Below are 15,773 nucleotides of genomic sequence, written 5' to 3' on the forward strand. Positions count from 1 at the left end.
GAATGACTCAAGGAGTTAGAGAGACGAAAGATTGTGAGGAGACAAAATGAAAGAGAATGGGATGAAGACAACTTCAGGAGAGAAGGGTGAAACGAGAATAGCCCAAAAAAAAAAAAAGAAAGAGCAGAGTGAGTGATACTGAGGTGGAAAGAGGGAGTGAAAGATGGAGTTTGATGAGCAGAAGGAAAGATGGACGGAGACAGGCGGAGATAAACTACGAGAGGGAGTGAGAGAGGGTGAGATGAATGGCCGAGGTAATGAAACTGGAATATCGCTGGGATGAATGAAGGGAAGAGGAGGGAAGAGAGAGAGAGGATGTCACAGTAGATGGGGATGGGGGAGGAAGGTTGTTTTTATTTAGAGTGACTGAGGAGATAAAAAAGGAAGAGGGGTTAATAGATGGAGGGATGACAGACGACAGCAAACCAAATTATGTATTTGTATTCTGCCTGTGTGGTCCGTCACGTGTTAGAGACCTCATCAACACGTCCACTCGCTCAATGTGAATTTCCCAAACATTCTCCTGCTCAGAAACATTCACAGTTATCGTCTGGAATCTTACCATCGTCCTAATTTTGTTTTACGTCAAGTGATTCTGAGTTCTGGAGTCAGAAACCCTGAGAGGTTTCACCTGAGGAGACCATTTCTGTCGTTATCGATTACTGCAGCAGCTGCTAGTGACAGGGACGAAGTGAGAGGAGGGAAGAGAGGAGGTGAGGAATGAGGGAGAGGGGTGACGAGAGTGTGAAGGGTGAGAGAGAGAGACAGACACCCACATATAATAAAAAGATTGGCTCCTAACTTCTGCCCGCAGCACTTTCTCTCATTAGAGCTCGTGGCTGAAGAGCACAGGAAACTTTCTGCTTATCTCACAGTTTTCTGCCGCTCCACACTTTCTATAGTGTCTGCTGCTGAAACATGTGATTCATTAACCGGAGGATGAACATCTTCCTCCTGTAAATGAAGTTGTGCAGCTAATGATCATTATCACAATCAGATCGTCAGTTCAGTCTCTTCTCGAGGATAAAACATTCGAAAATGTAAAAAAACTTGAAGCCTTTGCACCATTTTTATTAAATCAATACGAGTGAATTCAAAGAATAACAGTAGTAGTAGTGAGACTAGTATTTGTCGTCATTAATACGCTCGTTTGCCGAGTCCGTCAGGGTCTTGACCTGCTGCTACAAGTGTCATAAACCCTCAAGCACAAGTCACAGTCAACAGATGCAGCCACGTGTTTCTTCCACATTAGGGACTTTATCTGGATCAGTCAGGTTTTTAAATGATTTAACTTGATAAATAAAATCTGACAGTGTGGCCGCAGGTTCTCGACTCCTGATTTTAAAGGGGAATTTCAGTATTTATCATCCTGAGCACACTTTGGGATGTGAGTCCAGTGGATCGCCTCCGGCAGCGGCCGCAACACGACGGTCCAGATATGTTGCGTCAGCGTCGTCACAGGTAAATCTGGGAAATATGCGGAACAATCAGACGAGGGGCGAGCAGCAGGAGGCCGGACATGACGAATACATTCTGCTGATCTCACACACAGAAACATTCACGACTGAAAACAGCTTAAGGTGCAAATGACCTTTTGCGGTGTGTGATTTATTTATTTATTTATCAGGCTTCAGTGTGATGATGTAGTTCTGATTCTATTCACAGTCGCTGTGAACAACCTCCATTGTTTGAAAAATGCAGGAGGAGAGAGAGAGAGAGACAGATGTGGAGAGAGCAACCTCGACTGCAGCCGAGAGGAAAACAAGACGGGAAGAGAAGGCAATGAGATGGAAAGAGAGGGAAGATGAGAATTATGAGGAGGAGCAAGTTCAAGATGGAGTTAATTTTTTTTTCAGGGTAGACACAAGAGACCGAAAAATAGAGCAGAAAATCTCAAACATGCAGGGAGTGAAAGACGAGGACGTCGAGGCTGGAGAGAGATTTCTGAGGAGAGGAGATAAGAAGGAAGAGAGGAGCGTGTGAGTGACGGATACATTTACTAAATACAGGTGGGAGAGGAGAGATGAGGGCAGATTGGGAGCGTTAAACAGTGAACAGGCTGCAGGGAAGTGAAGGATTGATGTGGAAAAAAAATGAGCCATGGAGAAATGTAAGGTGAAGGAAGAGAAAGTCCCGGCTGCTGAGGAACTTGTGGAGAGAGGCAGCGATGGGGTGAGATAGGAGCCAAGCAGGGAGTTTATCTGCATTGCTGTAACCACAGTCAGTGGAGCATTGTAAAGCCGTCAGCATAAATTCTCCTCACTATGCAGATTCTTAAATGCATCTGCATTCCAGCATCATGCCACCGCAGGATTAATCTCATCCACGTAATTTAATCTTGTCCACGTAATTTAGGCGTCAACAGACCCTCGGCTACCTGGAGTGAGGACGTGAGCGGATGCCCATCGCTTCCACTTCTGTAAACGGCCCAGTGCAGGATGAGTTCGTGGTTTCAATCCTGAGATTAGAAGAGGGAAAAAAGAAAAGGAGAGAAGGGGGATGCTGTGAAACACGGCTGAGAAACGTAGAGAGAAAAGAAGCAATTTTCTGTATTTGCAGAACCTGGAGTTCAGCCGCAGAATTTGTTTTTAACAGCATCAATTTATTTTCCCTTAATGTTCAATAAGTGTTTCTCCACTGCAGAGTCAGCAGCTCAGTGAAAACAATTCACTTAACAAGGAGCTCTGCAAGAAACCACCCACTCCCAGGAATCCTTCACACCTTGTTTGGTTCAGACCTTAAATACTTTTCAGCCGAGTCTGAACCGAAATATCAGGTGTGAAAGGTTCCACGACCTAGGACCCGACCAACGCACCGACCAGAAGAGGAGTTCTGGGTCTGGACCGACCTGAGCCATGATTCTGATTTCGTTTGCAGAGTGAAAACACTTATTTTGGACCAATCGCAGGAAGTGGAGACGGCATTAAACAATAGAAGAAGTGTGGAGTACTGCGCCTGAAAGGGGCTGAAAGCCGCTAGTAAAACCGTAATGATGTTACCATGGCAACCAAATGAAGCACATCATTCATTTTCTCCCTTCAAATTGAAAAGCTACTACTGTCAGAGACAACAGCTGACAGACAAATGAACGCCTCCACTTCCCTGAATCGTCAACTGAACCGACACGGGCTGTTTTCACGGCGCTCCGAAGAACAAATGTCATCATGGGTTTGTTTACAGTCGTTCCCGAACGTGTTCCGCCAACTTCCAGGCAATGATGAAGTGGTTTTAACTTGATTAACCACAGAGGAAGAGACGGGAGGATAAACTGCGACCCCGCCATCGTGTATGTGTCTGACCTTTCTGTAATGAGCTGCCATTTTCATTTAGCTGAATTATTTGCAGCAAATGGATTTACAGGCGGCGTGACCTTCAGTGACCTGCAGACGGCTGGACTGAGACCGAACTGTAACTGAGAAAGAAAAATGGATTAAGAGTTAACGAGTGGGAACCAGTGGTCAGGAGACATACTCTGCTCCTGTTCGGGTTAATAATTGTAATTGGTGATCTCACTGGGAAACTGTTTCAGTCACTCTCCTCAGACTGTCCGTCGCTGCAGCTCCTCCTTTCAGCCTCTGTCTCCAACACTTGGTTTTAGCTCCTGTCTCTTTAAGACCCCCCCCCTCCTGATAAAGCTTGATTGAATTTAAGAACTGTCCTGAGGAGGTGCAGGTATGAGCTCTGTGACATTCAGACCCGTTCGCTTTATTCACCTCCTCCAAACCAGGAGGCTCCAGACTGTGTGTGTTTTCCGATTCTTCATGTTCAGACAACAGAGCCTCTAAAAATATCTCCGTGCTCCATCAGCGTTTTCCTCCCGACCAATTACAGCCGCGTCCAAATGCAGATCGGTGTCTCGGCTGCGGTAATAGGTTCAGTTCTCGGAGTCAAACCAAGTCCTAACCCACATTTGGGACATTAGCATATCTGTCATCAGCAGCGAGACGGTGAACGTGGGGCGAGAGCGTGCTGCTCACAAACACGAGCGTCACGTAACGAGACCGGGTCAACGTGTCTCGTGTTTTCATCTAAATTCCAACATTTAAATGTGAGGTCAAGTTGTTTGCTCCATCGCAGGTTTGTGTCGGCGTTGAGGATGTAATCACGATGACCTCGAACACGTTTATCACTGACTTCTACTCTCACTAAGTCGTAACTCTTCTGCTCTTCTCCCTTTTTTTTTTCCTGACAGGCCAGATGAATCCCATGACACAGTTGTACTACAAGAAGGTGAGTCCCACACACACACACACACACACACACACACATGATCTTGCATTAATCGCATGCACAAACACAAAGTCTGAAGATGGATCTAAACCCTCTCTGGTCGTCAGAAAGATGGAAGTGAACACAAAACTTGCGGCTCCATCCATCACTCCTTTGCTTTTCCCGTCGCTGCGAGGTGAAACCAGCCGTTAGCGTGTCACCGTCACCCTCCGACGTTCCTCACAGTAACTTCATGGTTACTTCGCCTCCATGATTCATGTTCTCGCGTGTGACCAGCGCTACTCGCGTCTCGGAGGCGATGACGGATGGCGGCGTCTCGGCCCATTGAAAGGTTTATAAAATGTCCAGCGCTGCATGAAAAACGACTCCTCCTCCTGTGAGACTGACTGAGCTTCACTTTTTTTTTGGTGCAAATAAACAAACAAGATTTATTTTCCTCACGACTCAGTTTAAACGACACAGTGAGAGTGAAATATTTACGGTCAGTTGTTCAGTCCTCCTGCTGTCGGTGAATCCTCCTCCTATTTTCATCGAAAGCTTATTTGACTCAGATCAGTTTCACTGTGTCGGCAGGTTTGATTCTGTGTTAACTGATGAGCTGTCGATGAGAGGAAACAGGGCTCCTCCTCAAAATCTGTTCATCTTTATCACTTCAATCAAACAAATGAGCATTTGAAAAGTTAGTTTAAACAGTTTTTAACCACTGGTTTTGTATTTTACTTTGTTATGAAAGGTTCTATATAAATTATGTTTATTATTATTATTGTCTAAACCTGAAGTCTGTGAAAACTGAAGCTTTCTTCTCCTCTAACTGGGTCAGTGTTGATTCAGAGACATGTAACTTGTGTCGTATTGTTATTTTGTTGTTGTTCTTGATGTGCAGGCGACGTATTCGCCGTACCGCGACCGCATCCCTCTGCAGATCGTGCGGGCTGAGGTGGAGCTGTCTACAGAGGAGAGGGCGTACCTCACCGCTGTGGAGAAAGGTACAAACACACACTTGTCTCTTTATCTTCATCTCTGTCGCTTCTTTCCACTCCTCTGTCTTCCTGATGCTCTCACCCGTTAAACGATGCTGAGACGGTCAGACGCTGCCGAAGCGCCACTGTCCTTGAACACGAAGCTGAAACACAAACTCGGCATCACAACCGATTCCAGTCACGCCTCCTCCTGTTAAGTGCTGCTCAGCTCGAGCCAAATGAGTCCTCTTGATATCAGTACGTTTCTAGAATCATATTTTATTGTGGTGTTTGGACTCACATGACGAAGGTTTCAAGAAATACTTCAATTTGTATGACAATTTAAACACACATACATGGTCTTGCTGTGAGTCATGATGACGTCCCGATGATGTCATGACGACGCAGAGGGACATCATTCGAATCAGACTTGAGTCAGGTCCAGTTGAAAAACGCTAACCGTCATCCCCTCCCTCCCCTCCCTCCCCTCCCCTCCCTCCCCTCCTCTCGCTCCAGGCGACTATGCGGGTGTCAAACATGCCCTCCGTGAGGCGGAGGTCTACTACAACATGGACGTGAACTGTCTGGACCCGCTGGGCCGCAGCGCGCTCCTCATCGCCATCGAGAACGAGAACCTGGAGATCATGGAGCTGCTGCTCGACCACGGCATTCACACGGGCGACGCGCTGCTCTACGCCATCAGGAAGGAGGTGGTGGGCGCCGTGGAGTTGCTGCTGTCGCACAGGAGGCCCAGCGGCGAGAAACAGGTGTGTGTGTGTGTGTGTGTGTGTGTGTGTGCGTGTGTGCGTGCATGCGTGCGTGTGTTTAAACAAATGAGAGAGAGAAATGGATTCATGGACGTATGCTAATTTGTGGCATTCAGGTGCATTCATGCATGACCGTGTGTGTGTACTTTCCATATTTTAGTGCATGCGTGTGTGTGTGTGTGTGTGTGTGTGTGTGTGTTTGTGTGTGTGTGGATAATGAGCAGCACATTTATTCATTGTGATTCTGCTGAGGAGGGAAATTAAACAGCTCGTTTTATAGACAAACTGTGAAATAGGATTTAGAGACAGACTGTGTGTGTGTCTGTGTCCGTGTGTGTGTCCGTGTGTGCGCGTGCGTGTGCGAGAGCAAAAGAGAGAGAGAGAGAGAGAGGAAGAACATGTTGCACAGTTTGGTTAACTTGAAGGTGTTGAAGATCCTCGAGGAGGAGAGAGAAAGTAAAAGTGAAAGATAGAAGAGAGAGAGAGAGGATGAGAGACTCTGGACAAGAAAGGAGATCAGAGGAGAGAGAGAGAGGAGGGGGTAGGGAAGAAGGAGATATTTTTAAATGAAAGAATATGAAAGAGAAAAAGAGATGTCTTATTTTAAATACATTTTTGGACCGTCTGAGGCTGCGAGGTGCCGCGGTGCCATGGCAACCAACCCTTGGCCGAAGCAGAGGATTGTGGGAAGGTTTTTTTTGGTCTGCTCTCAGCTGGACGAGGGACGGGAACAAATTTGCTCTCGCCGTGTTTCTGTTTTCTTTCACCTCCACGTCTCTTAATCATTTTCCCTTTTTGTTTCTGATGGCAGGCGATGGAGCTGCATGTCGTCCCGGAGGTTCAGAAAATTCAGCATTTTTATAATTAAAGACACAAAACGCTTCTTTCGATCGTTTTCTGTCCCGCGCAGCAGTCTGTCCAAATTTTATATGACAAACACACATAGGAACAGCAGCCATGTTAGTTTGCGGGCATGCAGAAGAGAAAGATAATGAAGAGAGAGAGAAGTGACGTCTGTAGAGTCAGAAGATTTGTGAGTCAACACGCCAGCGGTCAAACTCACTCGCAACAAAAAACTTTTATCTGAAAGAAAATCTTGGTGGCTTTGAAATCTAACTCTTGGTTTTGGTCTTTTTATGACATTTAAAGTCAAACAGCAGCACAAACTAATCTCTGTAGACCTTTCAAATCTCACTTCAGTCAATATTAACTTTAATCACTGCATGAAAACCAGTCAAATCCAAACAACACAGACGTCTGATCCTTTACTGACCAGCAGCGACTTTACAGTTCTACATTCCGCTGGTCTCAAGTGTTTGTTTGGTGAAATCAGAAACTTCTTTCAGCGACGCAGAGAAACGACATCGACCGAGTGTTTGAAAGGTCGAACGTAAAAAGTAGAAGGTTCAACACAGTAATGCAGATTTTTTAAAAAACAAACTTTTTCCTCTGCGTTGCTCTCACACAAGCTAACAATGTTTTAAAGTGTGAGTTTCAAAATGGAGGGGGAAGCATGAAAAATCACCAAATTAAATCCAAATCAGCTCAAACTGTATTTCGATCACGTTTCTCTGTATTTGTTTATATTTGCATGTGTGTCTTCAATCATTAGCGGATTCGTTGGTGAGTTTGCGACAGATGTTCTCATGAGCCCTCATCGCTCCTGCAGAAATAAGAGAGATCAGATGAAAAGGGCTTTGGCAGGAGAAAAAGAGGGAAGGAGGGAGGGAGGGAAGTGGAAGAGAGAGAGAGAGACGTGATGAAGAGAGCATGAAAGACGTAGGGAGAGGAGGTGAAGGAGGAGGTGAAGGAGGAGATAGCGACAAAGAGAAGATGAGATGAGGAGAAGCACTCGGCTTCATCCTCCCTCTGAGAGATGAAAGAGAGTCCACACGTGTTTGCTCCACTCGTCCCTCCTCCTCCCTCGTTCACTCCTCTTCCTTTCAGTCCTTCCTCTGATGTCTGGGAATCGAACGTGCGTGCATGTGTGAGTGTGTGTTTGTGTCAGTATTAAATGATTTGATTGCTTTATGTTTTTTCATTTAAATGTGTTGCTTCTATATAAGTGGTTGTCGTGTATTCCTAGATTTATTTATGTGTGTTTTGTTGTGTTAGAACCTCACAGCTGTTAAAATATGTTATATAAGTATTATTCTCTTAACTGCACCGATACCACATCAGTACTTCAGTATCAGGATGGAAGAAATGGTTTTGGAACATTTATTAAAAACACAATTGACACATCAAGTGAGTTTAATTTGATGCGTCCTGCTGCTGATGTGTCTTGTGCTTTGAGTTCTTCCTGTTTGGTGTTAGATGTTTTGCTGCCGCACTAATGAGGAGGTTTCGTGAACAATATTAAACTGAGATTTTATCATTAGATTCAAGAATCCATCATCTCACAACTTGAGTTTTTTCGTTCCTCATTCTTCTCCAGGTTCCCTCGCTGATGATGGACAGCCAGTTTTCAGAGTTCACCCCAGACATAACTCCCATCATGCTCGCTGCTCACACCAACAACTACGAGATCATCAAGCTGCTCGTCCAGCGGAAGGTGATGGTTCGACGTCTGCTTTGACTTTTTAGTTTAGTGCACGCCCCATCTGCTAACATGGACGACACCAGCCACCAGGGGGCAGTTGAGATGCTTTAGCTTCACTGTTGGGAGCTATTCTGTCGTCCATCTTTATTTACAAATTTAGACATAGAATCAAATACTTAATTGAAAATTAAGCCGACTTAACGACTTATAGAAGAACTGACTCAAACTATATGTCATTGATTAGTTATCAGCTGGGTGATGTATTGTTCTGTTTTTCTGTGTAGGTCACTATTCCCAGACCACACCAGATACGATGTGACTGTGTCGAGTGTGTCTCCAGCTCAGAGGTGAGTGATAATTACACTACACCACATTATTTATTTTCATCTTGTCGCAGTATCACACTGAGGACACAGGAATATATATAAATATATATATTTTTACATCTAATGAAGTTCCGTTGTCAGGCTCTGACCTCAGGACTCAACACAACACACTGAGGTCTGAACCCGTTGATCCAGTTCATCTCTGTGGTGAATAGGACGTTTTTAGAAACCAGTGTGTCAGAATTCAATGTTTTATTCGACACGAACACAAGAAACGGAGAAGATGAAAGACTGATCAGCTGCATTCAGCGACAACTTTTTGTTCCTGACAGTTTTTGGGCACAGCTGTGGACACAGTTTGTTCAGCGCTGCAAAGAGCCGCAACAATTAGTCAGCTCATTAACATGACAGTCAACTGCTAACATTAAATTATGATTTCTTTTTTATAGCAAATGCAGCGAACATGCTCTGGTTCTGTATTTGTCGATGTAAAGATTTTATGCTGCTCTTTGTCATGTAAATAAAATGTGTTCAGATTTGAAAAAATACTTTTGGCAACTTTACCATTATTTGTTGTTCTATCGATTAAACTCCAAATCGATTAACTTAGAAGACACAGTTTAATTAGAAACTAAAAACTGCAGCTCTTTCTTTCATACATTGGAAGACGAACTTCATTGTTATGGTAATTAAAAAATGGTTCTTTTAATCGTTGACCTCTTTTTTAATCTGTGCGTCCTCCTGTAGGTTGACAGTCTTCGGCATTCACGGTCTCGACTCAACATCTACAAGGCTCTGGCCTCACCGTCCCTCATCGCGTTGTCCAGTGAAGATCCCATCCTCACGGCCTTCAGACTGGGCTGGGAGCTCAAGGAGCTCAGCAAGGTACAGAGGTGGAGGAGACAACTTTCTCTCATTTTAACGAGACGCCCACTTTGTCACACTGAACAACTGGTCGACTGCAGGAGGCTCCAGAGAATCTTCAGTCCTCCTCAGCATCGATTCTCCAAACAGCCAAGGGAACTTCACTGGAGGTCTCATGCTCAACTTGATGGGCTGCTAAGTCCTCTGTGGATTTAACGTTCATTTATATGCTACTCATTTGCCTCTAGCGCTTCTTTTACTGGTGCTATTTTAATGAACCGTGCTCCCTGATTTAACTGTGTACTTTAGCTTTTTCTTTGCAAACAGTTCTGCGAGCCACGAAGCTTATCAAGGTTTCTGTGGTAATTAATCTGGGCCAAGTTTAACCAGCAGTTCTACAGAGGGAGAGGCCATTGAACCATGGAAATCTACGACTAAGAGCTCTGACCTGTAACATCTTCCCCCTCTCAGGTGGAGAATGAGTTTCGTCAGGAGTACGAGGAGCTGTCCCAGCAGTGCAAACGGTTCGCCAAAGACCTACTGGACCAGGCCAGGAGCTCGAGAGAACTCGAGACCATCCTGAACCACAGAGACAACGACCAGAGCGAGGAACTAGACCCCAGACAGTGCCACGACCTGGCCAAACTCAAACTGGCCATCAAATATCACCAAAAAGAGGTAGGGACCAGCTGAAACTACTGTGTTGTCTTTGGTAAATGAGAAAAATACAGTTTGTTTGTTGGCGTGACCACGGCCACGGTTGTGTTTGTGCAGGGAAATGCACAGTCCCAATGTTTGCTTGTTTATATCATTTATGAAAACGCACTTTCACTGGTTGGTTATCGATGAGCATGGTTGAAAAACAACTGCAGTTTTACACGTCGGCGTAGAGTCTGTGGTTTATGCTGTTGAAATTATGGAATCAAACCTGCAGCCATTTGAGGATAATTGACTAGAAACTTCTGCCCTAGTTACGATATATCCGTTAACACAGACTCACACAGACACACACAAGTGATCCGGCTCGACGACATTTCTTTTTGAGCAATTAGAGGGACTCGCTGTCCTCGTGGGACTTGTGACAGGAGAGTGAGAGCGAGAGGATGAACGCAAGAGAAACAGACGTAGTGAAAGCCGAGGGAGGGTGAGTGAGCGGGTGAGATACGTGGAAAAGAAGGGAACGAGACGGGAAGGAGAAGAATGGAACTGAGTGAGATGATGAGCTGGAACAAGTGTGAGCGGATACAAAGCCAGCAGACGTGAAAGAGATATTCAATGGGACAGAGAGAAACAAATGCAGAGACAGAGGGATGGAGGGAGCATGAGCGCGGAAGAGATGGCGATTTGATGGGATGGAGTTACAGAACAAAACAGAGTTAGAAAACCCTCAAGGCGATCTCCGTCTCTCGCCTTCCGTCCGCCTGTCTGTTCATTGCTGTTTCCAGCTCTCAGAGACGGAGGGATACTGCCAGGCGAATGAGAGCGGGAGTGAAAGGGCAGAGCGGAGCGATGACGGCAGCCAGAGGTTGATATGTAGATGGGTTGGGGGGGAGACGTAAGTGCCGGGAGTTGAAGTGCTTTCAGTCTCTCGAGTACGAGAGGTGACGATGGTAAAGATCTGAAGAGAGTCGATAGGTGGAGGGAGCGCCAGACGGAGCGGTGACATGTTTTCCTTCCTCAAGTAGAGAAGATCTCAGGAGACTGAAATTCTACGAATTTGGATTTATGCTGGGAGCGATTTGAAAAAAAAAAATAAAGAAAAGAAAAAGTCATCTTCATCACTTAACCTTCATCTTGACAAGGATTTTATCAAATAGCGCTTTATAACATTTTTATTTCAATGCATATTTTTAATTTCTTTCTTCGTTACTTGCATTCTTTATTAATCCTAACATTCCAAATATTAAATGATACCTTATCAGTGTGTAATATAACAGGTGTTAGCATTTCAACCCGCTAACAAGCTCACAGTTATACACTTATTGTCAGGATACTAGGAAGAATAAAACTCTTGTAGGAGGTTTTATAAACATGGTAAAATGCTAAACACTTAAAAGAATAGGATGTTTGTATTCTTACTGCTGGTTGATCTGTTTTTATAGCCTCTATTCATGATCATGGATGATAAAATCATGGGTGATGCTTTTCCAGGCCGCTGAGCAGCGGTGGCACAGGTGAAGATTTAAGAGGGTCCTCATGTCCCACATCACGATGATGGAAATGAACGAAGGTCAGGAAGAGAAGGATGAATGGAGCAGTGCCTTGTTGTCTGGAGGGACTTTGAGGTCAATGGGATGAAAACTGCTTAGTTGCCCTTGTGTAGCAGTGACAGCGCTGATGATTTAATACATAAGGACATGACACATTAGCATATAAATTGAGAACTTGTTTTTTTTTTTTTTTTTTTTTTAAAGCTTTAGATAGATCGTTCATTTTGCAGCTTAAACACTCTCGTCTTATTGACCAGGACATTTTGTGATAGTGCTCACATGTGGTCAAGGGTGAATGATGTTTAATCCCATTGTATTTGTGTGTGTGTGTGTGTGTGTGTGTGTGTGTGTCACAAACGCTGTGGTGTAGAACCTGATAAATATGGATTATGGAGTCAAACATTTCCAATACCGATGAATTGGCCAATAGACATGCGTGTAAAATTGGCAATGGTTCCTAAGATGTCAAGTTATTATTATTATAAACGTTATAATCCAGCGTAATATATTATACAGTCGTTTATCCTGCAAAATACTTAATGGTTGAGAAACTAGTCATCATGCAAAGTCATATTAAGGCATCAAGTCATCGGTGGCAATTAGACTACAAATACATTTTGCTTGTAATGTTACTAAACTAATGTTACTAAATCTATTTTCATGATCACCGATAATAAAGGAGCCTGGTGGTAAAGACAAACACTATAAAAGGCTCATATCAGGCAACATTATCGGACATGAATGCTGTTGAACGCTGAGGCAGGGCCTGAGTATCTGTTTGTGAGTTGTATTTATTTATGAGCAGCGTCTTTAAATGAATATTAAAGCAGCAAACCTTAAAAAATTAAAGGTTTTAATTGGTTATTAGTTTTAATACGTCACGATTGACCTCGATACCACGATCACTGCTGCACGGACTCTGACTGATGACGTCAAAAGATGGCAGCTTTGGTATTCACGATATTTTAGGCTTCATTTTTGTCGAACGGGAGGAAGTGGAGACGCATCGTCCGTCTTTATTTACGATCTTTGAGCCAAACAAATACAGATTATAAGCAGCTTCTCTTCACTAGCAAATATCTGGCTTTGTTGTTTAAATGTCGAAATAATTGAATTGAATTTAACTTAATTTAATAATTACAGCCTCTGCAAATGGAACTGCAAATACCAACATCCTGTACGTGTCCTATAATATATTTCCGGATTGTCGTCTGAACAGTTGTAGATCGTAAAGATTTTCTAGGATGAAAATTTAACGGAAACCAGCTGCAGGATTTTTATGGTTTCACTCTCTTACTTGATCCAAATAAACACTTGGGATCGTTTTCATTATTGTTCCACGGCTCGGTCACAAGTTCAAGTTTTCCTCACTGTACTGCGCCGCAGATAGTAATACACTAATTAAATATCCGTCATGCTTCCTCGCCATATGACTCAAGGATACTCTGAGGAACCGGCAGAACTGTCTGCTTCTCTGGCGTCTGCCTGCACTGATGACGGCTGCCATCCACTACACCTTGCTGGGAGGTATAATTGGCTGCAGCTCCGGCAGAGTCGTCCTTTGAGCGTGACTCGCTGGGAAAGTAGAAAGTCTGCGGTTTTCACAACATCCTGCGGTGCTGTGAAGACGACGGAGGAACGAGACGTGTTCGCAAAATGTAGAGCGGGGGGTGGAGGGTGGAGGGTGGAGGGTGGGGGGGGGGGGGGTGCAACAAGATGTGAGGAGTGAGAAGCAGCTGAGAAGGAAGCAGGGAGGAAGGGAGAGATCTGTTGCCGGTTAATAAGACACTTTCAGATTGTTGAGGGGCGAGATATAAAGAGGAGAGGGCAGGGAGGGTGAGCTGAAGAGAGAGAGATGAAGGGATGAAGAGGACGAGAGGTATAATAGAAAATATGGACAGAATGTCGCTGGATGTCTTCTGCTGAGATCCTGAGAACTCACACTTCTCATGTTATTACTAATGTTCTGGTGCTTTTACTTTGAGGACTAATTGCCTGTGCATTGAATATTTATCGACATTGAACGCATCACGTTATCGACACCGGCCAAACACTCGGCAGATCAGATGAGAAGTTCCACATGCAGACGTTTGTGGAATTAGTAGTTTGACGTCATCGCAAACCTTTCCTTCACACTCGTCACGCTGCCGGTGGGTTTTTGTGTTTTTTCTCTCACGTCCGAGTCGAGCTGCTGATGTTTTTAATGTTCGTCGCAGAAACGTGGTTAGAAAGACGATGCAGACAGGAACACTCGGGCCCCTGGACGCCATGACAACAACAGATGCTGGCAAACAAACAGATGCCACATTAGCCTCTCCAGACACCTTTAATGTGTGTGTGTGTGTGTGTGTGTGTGTGTGTGTGAGTGTGAGTGCATGTGCAACCATTGAACCGACACTTACAGCAGCCTTCGCTCTGTCACATCCTCTCCCTTCTCTCTCTCTCTCTCCCTCCTCCCCATCTCTCTATCACTTAATATCACAGCCTCCTCTCCCTTTTGTGTTTTTCCTTCTTGACACATAAATTCTCTATGTCTCTCTCTTTCTCTCTCTCTCTGTGTCACCCGTCTCTCACTTTTCTTCTCTTCTTCGTTTCCTCATTCGCTCGTTCATTACATATTTACCTCCCTCTCACTTCTCCCTCTCTTCTCTTCCTCCTCCGGTCTGTTTGTTTCTGGACGACCTCTTGGCTCTTCCGTTCTGTCATTGACGTGTCGCCTGGAAGTGTGTCCTTTTTTGTGTTAGCGTGTGTGTTCTGCATGATGGAGGTCGAGGTGTCTCACACACACACAGACACACACAGACACACACACACACACACACACACACACACACACACATTATATAATACTTTGTGTGTGTGATGAAGAGTGCGAGCGTGTCATCCTCTCCAGTGAGATCAGTGCAAATGACATCTCCGATGCACTCTCCATGTTTACATGGGATCGATACACACTACCTGACACACACACACACACACACACACACACACACACACACACACACACACACACACACATTCCAGCTCAGCATTCCACATGCCTCCTCATCATCTCCTCGTTCTTCTCTTCCCTCTCTCCATCTTTTCTTTTTAACCTTCTTTCTCTGTCTCCTGGGAAATCTGTTCATCCATTCAGCTTGTCCTTCTTCCTCTCGATCCTCCATCTTTTCATCGCTTCCCCTCCTCCTCCCCCTCTTTTCTTCTTGTCCTCCCAATTCTCCTCTCCTCTTTTCTGCTCCCTTCTTATCTTGTCTTCTCTCGTCTCATCACTTCAACCTTTCGCCTTCTTCCTCCCCTCTTCCTCTTTTGTCATTTCTCCTTCTATCTTTTTCTATCCTTTTCTGGTCTCCTTCCCTGTTTCCACTCCCCTCCCTTCCTTTCCTCTCTTCTTGTTTTCTCTCATCTTTTTCCTGTCCTGTTCTCTCATTTCTTCTCGTCTCTCCTCTCCTCCCTGTCAATCTTTCCGTGGTTATTGATCCGACCGTCAACCTTTCCTGTAATAAACTGAACAGAAAGAGATGGAGCGAGAGAATAGGGGGGCGGAGGAGGGGAGATAAAAGTGTGAGGAGTTACATAACACTGAGGTAACTTCAGGTTTCGACTCAGGGGTTCCAACTTGAACACACACACACACACCAGCCTCGGGTTACCCATCATGCCCAGGGCTTTTAAACCCTAAATAAACTCTGTGATTGGCTGTTTGACACACAGGAAGTAATGAACTACGTCTAGCGCGCTGTCGCCGAGGTCGTTCTCATGAATATATATATATATATATATATATATAACTTAGAGATGAGTGAGCGCTTCGAAGGAGGAGAGGAACGAGTAAAGATGTGAGGAGGAGAGGAAATAAAAAAGACAGAATGAGGAGC

General features: G+C 44.6%; 1 protein-coding gene across 2 annotated transcripts in view; it reads left to right on the top strand.

Moving 5' to 3' along the window:
- The window catches only part of trpc5a (transient receptor potential cation channel, subfamily C, member 5a), a 76,430-nt gene that overhangs the window by 34,778 nt on the left and 25,879 nt on the right, over positions 1–15,773 (top strand). Inside the window, exons 1-8 of one of the 2 annotated variants that reach the window (XM_069519039.1) lie at positions 1,575–1,979; positions 4,193–4,230; positions 5,114–5,216; positions 5,706–5,956; positions 8,394–8,510; positions 8,783–8,845; positions 9,572–9,709; positions 10,160–10,366. In XM_069519039.1, the coding sequence (XP_069375140.1) occupies positions 4,198–4,230; positions 5,114–5,216; positions 5,706–5,956; positions 8,394–8,510; positions 8,783–8,845; positions 9,572–9,709; positions 10,160–10,366 (912 nt within the window). In that variant the 5' untranslated portion in view covers positions 1,575–1,979; positions 4,193–4,197. Of the gene's footprint in view, positions 1–1,574; positions 1,980–4,192; positions 4,231–5,113; positions 5,217–5,705; positions 5,957–8,393; positions 8,511–8,782; positions 8,846–9,571; positions 9,710–10,159; positions 10,367–15,773 lie in introns of those variants that run through there. The other variant, XM_069519038.1, reaches the window with a different exon arrangement.

This window comes from Paralichthys olivaceus, chromosome 22 (assembly GCF_024713975.1).
Source record: "Paralichthys olivaceus isolate ysfri-2021 chromosome 22, ASM2471397v2, whole genome shotgun sequence".
NCBI lineage: Eukaryota > Metazoa > Chordata > Actinopteri > Pleuronectiformes > Paralichthyidae > Paralichthys > Paralichthys olivaceus.